The 13,292-nt window shown below is 44.0% G+C and overlaps 1 protein-coding gene across 5 annotated transcripts in view; it reads right to left on the bottom strand.

Moving 5' to 3' along the window:
- LOC140734701 (contactin-1-like) overlaps nucleotides 1–13,292 on the bottom strand; it is a 715,399-nt gene that overhangs the window by 56,317 nt on the left and 645,790 nt on the right. For all 5 annotated transcript variants that reach the window (XM_073059025.1, XM_073059024.1, XM_073059023.1 and 2 more), the window contains 2 exons: nucleotides 3,086–3,272; nucleotides 78–190 (listed from right to left, as the gene is read on the bottom strand). In XM_073059025.1, coding sequence (XP_072915126.1) covers nucleotides 78–190; nucleotides 3,086–3,272 — 300 coding nt within the window. The remainder of the gene's footprint in view (nucleotides 1–77; nucleotides 191–3,085; nucleotides 3,273–13,292) is intronic.

Raw genomic sequence — 13,292 nt, 5'->3', positions numbered from 1 at the left:
GGAGGGAATGGAATGTAGACAATAGGGTTTTCACTGCCTAAAGCATTTTTCACACAATTCCACTGCTCACACATCACCTTGTAGCCTTCGACATTTGACTCATTGTCCAAGGGCTCCACTGCTTCCCAGGAAATCTTGAAGTACGTGCCATATCTTGTGGTGTCGATAATTTTCGGAGGCTTGCTGGGAGCTGGAAAATGATTCATCACATTCAGATGAACAGAGCATTGAGAACATAGGAACATAAGAAATAAGAGCAGGTGTAGGTCAACTGGCCTGTCAAGCCTGCTCCAACATTCAATAAAATCATGGCTGATCTGGCCATGGACTCAGCTCCACCTACCTACTTTTTCCCCATAACCCTTAATTCCCCTACTAAGCAAAAATATATCTGACTGTGTCTTAGGCATATTTAATGAGATAGCCTCTACTACTTCCCTGGGCGGAGAATTCCACAGATTCACTACTCTCTGGGAAAAGCAGTTTCTTTTTACCTCCACCCTAAATCTATTCCCCCAAATCTTGAGGCTATTTACCCCTTGTTCTAGCCTTACTAACCAGTGGAAACAACATTCCTGAATCTCTCATATGTATTCCTTTCATAATGTTATGTTTCTATAGGATCACACCTCATTCTTTTGAATTGCAATGAGTATAGTCCCAGGTGACTTAATCTCTTTATAGGTTAAACCCTCACCTTTGGAATCAAGCTTGTAAACCTCCTTTGCAGTGCCTCCAAAGTCAGTATGCCTTTCCTCACTTAAGGAGACCAGAACTGCCTGCTGTACTGCAGGTGAGGCCTCATCAGTATCTTGTACAGTTACATACAACAGCACCCTGTTCACCCTGTACACATCAGACTTCCAATATAACTCGGAGTCCTGCCATGTGCAGAAGTTCGCTGATGACACGGCCATAGTGGGGTGTGTCAGGAATGGACAGGAGGAGGAGTATAGGAAACTGATACAGGACTTTGTGATATGGTGCAACTCAAACTACCTGCGTCTCAATATCACCAAGACCAAGGAGATGGTGGTGGACTTTAGGAGATCTAGGCCTCATATGGAGCCAGTGATCATTAATGGAGAATGTGTGGAGCAGGTTAAGACCTACAAGTATCTGGGAGTACAGTTAGACGAGAAGCTAGACTGGACTGCCAACACAGATGCCTTGTGCAGGAAGGCACAGAGTCGACTGTACTTCCTAAGAAGGTTGGCGTCATTCAATGTCTGTAGTGAGATGCTGCAGATGTTCTATAGGTCAGTTGTGGAGAGCGCCCTCTTCTTTGTGGTGGCGTGTTGGGGAGGAAGCATTAAGAAGAGGGACGCCTCACGTCTTAATAAGCTGGTAAGGAAGGCGGGCTCTGTCGTGGGCAAAGTACTGGAGAGTTTAACATTGGTAGCTGAGCGAAGGGCGCTGAGTAGGCTACGGTCAATTATGGATAACTCTGAACATCCTCTACATAGCACCATCCAGAGACAGAGAAGCAGTTTCAGCGACAGGTTACTATCGATACAATGCTCCTCAGACAGGATGAAGAGGTCAATACTCCCCAATGCCATTAGGCTTTACAATTCTACCGCCAGGACTTAAGAACTTTTTAAAAGCTATTATTAATGCTTTTTGAGATAGTGATTTAGATGCATATCATATTTTTTTTACTGAGTTAAGTATTGTATGTAATTAGTTTTGCTACAACAAGTGTATGGGACATTGGAAAAAAAGTTGAATTTCCCCATGGGGATGAATAAAGTATCTATCTATCTATCTATCTATCTATCTATCTATAACTTCTCTGCTCTTAAATTCATTCCCTCTAGCAATGAAGACTAACATTTCATTTGCCTTCTTGATAATCTGCTTCACCTGCAAACCAGCCTTCTGCGATTCATGCATAAGCACTCCGAAGTCCCTCTGCACAACAGCAGGCTGCAATCGTTTAAATAATAATCTGATCTTCTATTTACTTTCCAAAGTGGGGACCTTGCATTTACCAACATTGTACTCCATCTGCCAGACCTTTGTGAACTCACTTAACCTATCTATATCTCTCTGCAGACTCTCCACAGCCTCTGCACAATTTACTTTCCCACTCAATTTTGTGCCATCAGCAAACTTAGATACACTACACTGAGTCCCCTCTTGCAAATCATTACCGGGTCTCAAGAACAGTTACAAGACAGCACTGATGCTCGCAGCATGCTGCTCACCACTGATTGCCAGCCAGAAAAAACACACATTTATTCCAACGTTTTGCCTTCTATTGGTTAACTAATCCTCTATCCATGCTAATACATTACCTCAAACTACATGCTTTCTTATGGTTAAGCTTTTCCTATGGCACCTTATCGAACGTCTGTCTGTACACTGTGCTCATATCCTTAAAGAAATTCAGTAACTTTGTTAAACCGAAATTATCCTTTGTGAATCCATGCTGCGTCTGCCTGATGGAACCACTTCTATCCAGCCATTTCTGCCTTAATAATATCTTCAAACATTTTCTGACTACAGGTGTTCATCCTTTTTTAAATAGTGGTGTGACTTCACTATCTTACAATCTGCCGCGTCCTGCGTAAAGTCCAGAGAAATTTAGTAAATTATCACAGATACATCTACTAAAACCTCAGCCATTTCCTTGTTTTTTAAGGTTTTCCCAAAAAATCGTGGGAATCGTGGACGACACGGACCAGTTGGGCCGAAGAACCTGTTTGCAAGCTCTGTGACTCTATATAATCAGTCAGAAACCATATAGTACACCATGTCTCTCCTGTGCTGTGAATTCTTTGCCACATCTATTGTGTTTGATCTGATCACAGCACAAGTGAGACCACATTAGCTTGCTGGTGGTGAGATGGTGTGATGAAGGTCCCGGCTTTGTTGCCACACTGCCTTGCCTCAGCAACCTTAGAATGTCACTTGGGAAGGATCGTATTTTAAATAGCCTATTTGCCAGCAAGAATCCTGCTTCAGCCCATGCAGGGGATGAACACATTAAAAGGCAAGAATACATGAATTCATTCCAACTGACACAACAAAATGTTAAACGGCACTGGACAAAATCCCAGAATACCGAGGTGGTACTTACGTGCTTTTTTGGTGGTGAATATAATCGGTTGATTGGAAGGCCCAGCGCCAGCCCTGTTATAGGCCCTGACCTCTATAGAATAGCGTGTGTTGGGCTTCAGGTCTCTGATTCTGCCCGTTGTGTTAAATCCGACCGTTCTCACTCGCTGCACGGCTGCCTCGGTGTCAATGACCCTTCGGTACCTGATCTGCAGAGAAATCAGAAGAATAAGAGTTTATACTAGCTGGAGATTAAAGCGAATTCTGCCATGGCTCAGCGATGTACCGGATGGTTCAACAATCTGAAAAGAGCAGGGGAAAGAGGCAGGGGTGTAACTATTGTCACTGGTAATAAAATAACTAAAATAATTTGGCCCAGAATACACGCCCACTTCGACCCAAGCACTTCTTTTTATTTAACTTGTGCACAAGGAGAACACCATTGGCCTGTCACCCACATTGTTCTGAAGTCTGAACAGAAAACTGCTATCTTTATACAGAATTGGCTTATCAGTTACGGATACTGATCACTGTAAACTGTATATGTTTGAATTCCTTACTCGCAAGGTCAATCGTCATTCACTATAGAGGTGCTAAAGTCAACTGAAACTCCAAGCAGACAGTCGATGATACTTTGAAGTTAGTAAAGAGAATAGAGCCTTAGTTTTTGGGTATGTTTCACATCTTTCTGTATCTCGTTTGTCTCTGACACCCCCTATTGTGTAAAGGGTCGCTATGTTTTAGGAAGACCTCTCTGGAAAAGTCTCTCTACAGAAGCCTCACTCATCTGGCTTGAGTCCACACAGCCAGAGTTAACCCAGCCTATCTCGTCGGTAGTAAGCAGAGGTGTATCTGGCAGTCTCACTACAAAGGAAAACACAAAATACTCCGCAGATGCTGGGGTCAAAGCAACACGCACAACACGCTGGAGGAACTCAGCAGGTCGGGCAGCATCCGTGGAAGTTTCCACGGATGCTGCCTGACCTGCTGAGTTCCTCCAGTGTGTTGTGCGTGTCACTACAAAGGTGTCACTTGACTACAACTGTGTCAGGCTATCCATACTTGACTTTAACTTCCACATTATACATGGCTGGAGGAAGACTGAGGGTGATAGAACTGTTGCAACAGCTTTCATCCCAGGAGTCAGGGAGGAGAAAATGTTGCAGGAATTGTGCGTGGCACTGTGACCAATCAGGGGTGGAACCAGGACTGGCTAGAGCATTCCATGTTTCATTAGCATCAAGGACCACATAAGGGTCTTCACATCGATGTTGGATAATATCCTTTATTGTTTTTATTTATTGAGATAGAGCACTGAGTAGGCCCTTCCAGGCATTGAGCTGCACTGCCCATTAATCCCTTGATTTAATCCTGGCCCAATCATGGGACAATTTACAATGACCAATTAAGCTCCCAACCACTACGTCTTTGGAATGTAGGAGGAAACCAGACCACCCAGAGGGAACCTAAGTGATCACGGGGAGAATGTACAAATTCCTTAATACAGGCAGTGATGGGAATTGAACCCAGCTCGCAGGTGCTGCAAAGTGCTGTGCTACCCGCTATGCTACCATGCCACCTTTCTAACTCAGCATGGGCCAACGTCAGCTTCAGTATCCAAGGACACCAAATTGCTGAAGTCTTTGAAACAGCAGTTTTAGTGAAAGGCCATTCGAAGCAGAGATTGATAGATCCTCTGATTTGAAGGGCATCAACGATGTGGGGTCACTGCAGGAAACTACTGCACAAGGACATTAAAAAACAGGGGCAGGGTTAGGCCACTTAACATGATCGTTACTGCTCTACTCCAGGCCTTAACTTCCCCTCCGTACTGCACCCCTATTACCCATGATCCCCCCCCATCTTTCAAAACTTAATCTACTTCCACTTTAAATGATTCTATTTAAGTGGCTCCCACAACTCTTTAGGGTAGAGAATTCCAGAGATTCGCCACCAACCCCAAGAAGAAATTTCTACGCAGCTCCATTATACTAATAATTGGCCCCTTGATGTGAAACTGTCCCTGCATTTGCAACTCTCCCACTGGTGAAGATATCTCGGCATTTACCCTCCCACGAGAAGGAGAATATCAGCCTTGAGCTCTTTCCTGCTCCTAATGAGTCATAAGTACAGTGGCATGGCTGAGTCTGCAGATGGAATTCTAGGAAATAAATGCCCCCAATTTGAAAGGCTCCAATGTGCTCAAGGAGCTTGAGAGGAAAGTTAACTGGAGGAGAGGTTTGCAAAGACAGAAGGGTTGTATTTCAATGCAAGGATAGTGACTCCAGATTTGAAAAAGGGGAAGATGATAGTTGATCAAAAGAATCAACTAATATGTGAGCCAGGACCGGAAGTAACTGGAAGGTGGTCAGCACCTCAGTGGATTCATGACTGAAGGAGATGGCTTCAATGGACAATTCAGCTTGGAGAGAGTGTGAGGAAATTTTGGGACAAAATTAACGGAAGACCCATCTGGAGCTGGGAAAAATACCAACTTTGGCCGATTGGATTCCAGGAAGGAACATCTTTACAAGGGTATCAGACTCAGTTATGTAGCAAACACGAGGAAATCTGCAGATGCTGGAAATTCAGGCAACACACCCAAAATGCTGGTGGAACACAGCAGGCCAGGCAGCATCTATAAGGAGAAGCGCTGTCGACGTTTCAGGCCGAGACCCTTCATCAGGACTAACTGAAAGGAAAGATAGTAAGAGATTTGAAAGTAGTGGGGGGAGGGGGAAATGCGAAATAATAGGAGAAGACCGGAGGGGGTGGGATGAAGCTAAGAGCTGGAAAGGTGATTGGCGAAAGTGATACCGAGCTGGAGAAGGGAAAGGATCATGGGACGGGAGGCCTCGGGAGAAAGAAAGGGGGGGGAAGCACCAAAGGGAGATGGAGAACAGGCAAACAACTAAATATGTCAGGGATGGGGTAAGAAGGGGAGGAGGGGCATTAACAGAAGTTGGAGAAGTCAATGTTCATGCCATCAGGTTGGAGGCTACTCAGCCGGTATATAAGGTATTGTTCCTCCAACCTGAGTTTAGATTCATTCTGACAGTAGAAGAGGCCATGGATAGACATATCAGAATGGGAATGAGACGTGGAATTAAAACGTGTGGCCACTGAGAGATCCTGCTTTCTCTGGCGGACTGAGCGTAGGTGTTCAGCGAAACGGTCTCCCAGTCTGTGTCGGGTCTCACCAATATATAAAAGGCCACACCGGGAGCACCGGACACAGTATACCACACCAGCCGACTCACAGGTGAAGTGTCGCCTCACCTGGAAGGACTGTCTGGGGCCCTGAATGGTGGTGAGGGAGGAAGTGTAAGGGCAGGTGTAGCACTTGTTCCCCTTACAAGGTTAAATGCCAGGAGGGAGATCGGTGGGAAGGGATGGGGGCGACGAGTGGACAAGGGAGTTGCGTAGGGAGCGATCCCTGCGGAAAGCAGAAAGGGGGGGGAGGGAAAGATGTGCTTGGTAGTGGGATCCCGTTGGAGGTGGCGGAAGTTACGGAGAATTATACATTGGACCTGGAGGCTAGTGGGGTGGTAGGTGAGGACAAGGGGAACCCTATCCTGAGTGGGGTGGCGGGCAGATGGGGTGAGGGCAGATGTGCGGGAAATGTGAGAGATGCATTTGAGAGCAGAGTTGATGGTGGAAGAAGGGAAGCCCCTTTGTTTAAAAAAGGAAGACATCTCCTTCGTCCTGGAATGAAAAGCCTCATCCTGAGAGCAGATGCGGTGGAGACGGAGGAATTGTGAGAAGGGGATAGCATTTTTCTAAGAGACAGGGTGGGAAGAGGAATAGTCCAGATAGCTGTGAGAGTCTGTAGGCTTATAGTAGATATCAGTAGATATGCCGTCTCCAGAGATGGAAACAGAAAGATCAAGAAAGGGGAGGGAGGTGTCGGAAATGGACCAGGTAAATTTGAGGGCAGGGTGAAAGTTGGAGGCAAAGTCAATGAAGTCGACGAGCTCAGCATGCCAGCAGGAGGCAGCGCCAATGCAGTCGTCGATGTAGTGAAGGAAAAGAATGGATACCCGTATAGACTTGGAACATGGACTGTTCCACAAAGCCAACAAAAAGGCAGGCATAACTGGGACCCATATGAGCAGAGTTGATGGTGGAAGAAGGGAAGCCCCTTTGTTTATAAAAGGAAGACAGCAGAGTTGATGGTGGAAGAAGGGAAGCCCCAGTTATGTGGAGGTTTTTAGGCTAAGAAGCAGCAGTTAGATTTGAGAATCGAAGACAGAGGGGCGAGGTATTTAAGATATTTTGCAGTGAAAGAAAGCAGATATGGTTATCTTCGCATTCCAAAATGAATGTCGAACACTGAACAGTTTTATTAACCATTAGTCAGATGTTTAATGCTGATCAACATTTGCTAGTGGATGCCTAAACCAGTTGTTTGCCAAGTCCATTCAAGTTCACATCCCTTGAATCTAAGCAAGTGGAGATGTGAGCTGTGTTGGTGAAGGGCCTGGATGAGAATTATTTTTATGGGAGAAAGAGAATCAAAGATAGAAATAACAGGACAAAAGCTTTCTACACAACAACTAAAGAGGTGTAATAATGCTGTAATTCCTAAAGAAGCAAATTGAAACGGCAATGAAATATTTAAGATTTTTCTCCATGCATAAATTTTTGTATAAATACCTGTTTCAGTGAACAATACACAGTGACTCTGATGTGTAAGATGTTGGAAAATATTAAATAAAATTTCAAAAAATCATGGAGGTACTGTGGACAGAGGAGCAGAGTTAATGACTCGATGACCATCTTCACTCTGCTGAAATGCAGACTGGTTATTGTGTGAGTGTTCAACACAGAAACCAACTAAATGGATAAAGAGCAAAACAGATCACTGATCCAGGAGCCTCAAGCTGTCTCTAAAATACAACAACCATCATCACAGGTTCCCATCATCTGGCCCATGCCATCTTCTCACAGGTACCATGGGGCAGGAAATACAGAAGCCTGAAGTCCCACACCACCAGTTCAAGAACAGTTACTTCCCTTTAGCCATATGGTTCTCAAAACAATTGGCACAGCCCTAAAAAAAATGACTGTTTAATCCCCCTATGATCACTTTGATCATTTTGCACTAAAAATATTCAATTTTTTATTTTAATTGAATCTTTTTCTTATAAAAATGGTGCATAATTTATGTTTTTTTCCCTGTGAATGCTGGTTATATGATGCTATGTGACTGTGGTATGGTTCCAAGTAAGCTTTTTGCTGCACCAGTGCATATGACAATAAACTTGACTTTGACTTTGATAGGCGAACATAAGGCTGACCATGGTGAAGAGACAGCCAGTGTTGCTGTGAAGATCTTGCAGGAGAACCCACAAGAAGTTTTGTGACTTGGAAAAGAGGGTGATGATATTGCATAATCATCAATGTGACAGAGGATGACAGCAGTACATAGGTATACTACTAGGCAGTGTGCAGACAGACAATTTAAAGAATATAAAGCATTTTGTCAAGCGTGCTTCTCAATGTAAAAGACATACAGGTATATCCTGTATTTCAATGACATTTTATGGGTGAAGAAATGGAAGTAAGTCACCAGCTTGGAAAGCCAAATCGGCCTCAATGAATGGATAAGCACATGGATATGAAAAAGGCTAAATGACAATAAATGGGACTTGTTTAGTTGGCATAGACGAATTCCATGATGTATTACTCAATGGTTCTATGAATTCACTTTGTTATCAATTTTTATATCTATGTTCACAAAAAACAGGAGGGTGGAGAGTGAACTACATGATGAATAGATGTCCTGGCCTGCTGAGTTCCTCCAGTATTTTGTGTGTGTTGCATGAATAGATGGAAGTACTTTTGATTGGAGTGAAATACAATGGAATTAGTAACAGAGCATACTTTAGAAGTGCACATAGAAACATAAAATTCACACAACACAGAAACAAGCTCATGGCCCCTCCCAGTCCACACCAAACATCAAGTGCCCATGTACACTAATTCCTATTCTCCTCTTACTTTATTCTCCCCACATCTCTTCTATTTCTTCAGAAACTGCACAGACGCACAGACTAACTGGTGATTTATAGCCACTTAGTCCAAGTACGCTCCGTCACGGATACAGCCCTCCACTCAGCGCATCCTCACGAGGCAGTATACATCACTGAAGTCTCTCATCATCCAGAACACGCACTCTTCTTGATACTACCATGAGGGAGAAGATGCAGGAGCCTGATGGTTCATACTCAGCTTCTTTCCTTCCTCTATCAAATTTCTGAACAGTCCATGAACCCACAAACTTGCTACTCTCTTGCTTGCAATTTATTTTTTTGATTTATGGTAACTTGGGGCCTTTGCACTGAACAGCTGCCACAAAATAACAAGTTCCAAATCATGAAAGTCATTGTAAAATATATCTGATTCCATTGAAATTAAATCAGCATTCTACATTGCAGCTAAATATTCAGTCATACTGACTGGCCACAAACATTTCACATAAGTGCAAGTGTGTGTGTGTGTGTGTGTGTGTGTGTGTGTGTGTGTGTGTGTGTGTGTGTGTGTGTGTGTGTGTGTGTGTGTGTGTGTGTGTGTGTGTGTGTGTGTGTTTGTCCAAACAACATTCTCAGTCTGCTCTTTTCATAAACTCCGAGCAGCATTTTGGCTGCAAGGACACCTCGTCCTTGATTTACTGATAACAACGAGACAGCTTGAGGCAAACTACAAGTGTTGATGTGTTAGCCAGAGTGATCTTGTCACTTGGCCAGCGTCACGGACCTGAATGTTCCTCTTAAGATATTGTAGCAGATAAATATTAATAGACTGTTTTACAACAAAGGCAACACGAATTGCTGTGGGCATCCACTTAGTGGAACAACATGTTGCACTTCATGCTTTACTTGCAGGATTCTGCTTTTGTCTTTAATCTTCCATTTAAGGAATGTCACACATTCAAGCCTGATACCCTTCCCCACATTAAACAGTAATTAGACACAGTGCTTCATTGGCTGTGAAGCATTTTGAGTTTTTCTGAAGATAACCAAATAGTTTTTTTTGTATGAAGAGTACTCTCCAGTGCCTATGTATTACAGTGAATTCAAACACCCTGATTTATTATGAGTTAGGTTAACCTGTACATACTCTAAGCCAGAACCAAGATCACATTGTTTGCAGAAGATCAACAGATTACAGTTCCACCCTCCAGACTTCTTCCTTCATCTCCCAGTCCTCAGTACAATGGGGTTTGCTTTTAAGTTTAGCTTGAAGGTCATTACATCATCTCTTGTGTGACCCCTCTCTCACTCCCAATCTTCATTTTGAAGTTTTATGATCTCCAGTTGCACTGAAAAAAAATGTTGGCGCTTGACTGAGTGATGATCTGGGAGCTGCGAGTTCCTGATTACCCTTCCTTGGAAGTAAACATCAAAGGCTGTGGGAATACTTCTCAGAACCAGGTTCTGGGCTGACTAATCCTTTTGAGGCAATGAAAACCTTCATTTTACATTAGTTTTAAAGGGCCAATATGTTGTTTTAGGTCATTGTAGCTGAACATTCAGTCTCTTCATAAAGGAAAGAGCCACTTCATGCAAGTTACAATACTGTCTTTGCTCATTCTAATTTATCATTGTAATTAATAACCAGAGGCTTTTGGTAGAAATACAATTATGGCCATTTATAATTCTTCTCTTGATGCACTTTGCAGGTTTTAGACCTGTCCTATACTTTACAGTTATTTAATTCCTTCTACCGTCCTTGTGCCACAGACCTTTTACCCTCTCCTTCCCTCCTCTAGTTCTCTACCTCTATAGTTGCCTGTCATATCTCTAAGCATTTCAAGAGTCTCCGCTCAGAATGCTAAGTATTTGCCACACGTTCAGTGTAAAGCAGAGGCACAAGATCCAGAAAAGCTACCTTGTCTGTCCCAAGCAGAAACCATTTGCAGCAGTGCCAACTTCCCGCCTTGCCACAGAATGATTTTGCGGTGTTGAAACCAAGGGTAGTTCTATGCCCACTGAGAATCTCACTGTGACTGCCATCTCCAGGGCACAAGAAGAGCGTCTCACCCATCCTACAGGCCACCTAATTCTCAGAGGTGGATAGCACTGGCCTAGTTATTGGTGACTAGTCTCTGGTGGCCAGCGTGGTATTGTAACCAGATATATAGGCACCACCCTAGATTATCTGCTCGTGTTCAATTAGTGAAGCAGCTGAGTAACAACTTAAAAAAGACTGCACAGACACTACAGATGTTGGATGTCTGAAATAAAATAAACATAGAAAGTGCTGTAAGTACTCGAATGAGGGCAGGTACCATCCGTGGAGAGAGAAATTAGAGGTAATATTTCACATCCATGGCTTTTCATCAGAACTAGAAAAAGATTGTAGACAGAAAGGTTTTAGAATCCAGAGAAGAGGATGAGAAGTATGTTCTCCTTCCCTTTTAGCATTTTCCCAATTTGTTTGCAAACGCACAGGAACACCACTCAACTCTTGGTGTAGTGCACGAACGACAGGTTCGAGCACCGTTTTCCAGCTGGTGGAAGGGAAGCTGCAACATACATGCCATTGTGAGTGATATTCTGTTTTTGGCCGGTTAATAGTTCAGGTAGGATTTATATGTCAATATTTCCCTGCAATTGATGTTTGCTGCAGTCTTTAATGGTTCCAGGCTGTTTTGATTCATGAAGTATGAGCGTTCAGGTTAGCCCACAATATATTACTACAGTGCTTCACAACAACAGCCTGTTTTTCATTTCAGGCACTGCTGAAATATGACCAATGAATTAGGTTTCCATCGTATAGCTTACAATTTAAATGTTATTTATGACTATGTTGTTATAGAGTTGTGAAGACATTCATACTAATGGCTGGATTACATTGGATTTATAATGTACGTGAGTTAGTAATATTTCCTGAGGTCGCACACCTAAGTAAAAACAAGCTGCAAAGATTTCATTTGCTTTCCTGTAATTTCAGGTTCTCTCACTAACACATTTCCTTTTATCCCGTTCCTTCTCTGACCTCTGGTACTGTTCCAATTAAACTCAAGGAACAAAATTTTAAAAAGATCTTATCTTACAATCAGGCACAGTACAACCCATTTGATTCAACAGCGAGTATAAACAATTTCACATAGAATATTTCTCTTGTAGAAGAACAAGCCAGTTAACATTGTTTTTCCCTCTCAGCCAATGCTGCTTGACCTGCTGAGTATTTCCTGCACTCTCTGCTTTTATTTCTCACACAAAATGCTGGTGGAACACAGCAGGCCAGGCAGCATCTATAGGGAGAAGCGCTGTCGACGTTTCGGGCCGAGACCCTTTGTCAGGACTAACTGAAAGGAAAGATAGTAAGAGATTTGAAAGTAGTGGGGGGAGGGGGAAATGTGAAATAATAGGAGAAGACCGGAGGGGGTGGGATGAAGCTAAGAGCCGGAAAGGTGATTGGCGAAAGTGATACAGAGCTAGAGAAGGGAAAGGATCATGGGACGGGAGGCCTCGGGAGAAAGAAAGGGGGGGGGGGGGAGCACCAGAGGGAGATGGAGAACAGGCAGAGTGATGGGCAGAGAGAGAGAAAAAAAACTAAATATGTCAGGAATGGGGTAAGGAGGGGCATTATATTCCTCTTCCCACCCTGTCTCTTGCAAAAAGGCTATCCCCTTCTCACAATTCCTCCATCTCCGCCGCATCTGCTCTCAGGATGAGGCTTTTCATTCCAGGACGAAGGAAATGTCTTCCTTTTTTAAACAAAGGGGCTTCCCTTCTTCCACCATCAACTCTGCTCTCAAACGCATCTCTCCCATTTCCCGCACATCTTCTCTCACCCCATCCGCCCGCCACCCCACTCGGGATAGGGTCCCTCACCTACCACCCCACCAGCCTCCAGGTCCAATGTATAATTCTCCGTAACTTCCGCCACCTCCAACGGGATCCCACTACCCAGCACATCTTTCCCTCCCCCCTCTTTCTGCAGGGATCGCTCCCTACGCGACCCCCTTGTCCACTCTTCCCCCCCATCCCTTCTCACCGATCTCCCTCCTGGCACTTATCCTTGTAAACAGAACAAGTGCTACACCTACCCTTACACTTCCTCCCTCACCACCATACAGGGCCCCAGACAGTCCTTCCAGGTGAGGTGACACTTCACCTGTGAGTTGGCTGGTGTGGTATACTGCGTCCGGTGCTCCCGGTGTGGTCTTTTATATATTGGTGAGACCCGACGCAGACTGGGAGACCATTTCGCTGAAC

The sequence above is a fragment of the Hemitrygon akajei genome, chromosome 10, assembly GCF_048418815.1.
Source record: "Hemitrygon akajei chromosome 10, sHemAka1.3, whole genome shotgun sequence".
NCBI lineage: Eukaryota > Metazoa > Chordata > Chondrichthyes > Myliobatiformes > Dasyatidae > Hemitrygon > Hemitrygon akajei.
Note: the sequence above shows the minus strand (reverse complement) of the source record. Positions and strands in the feature narration are given on the sequence as shown.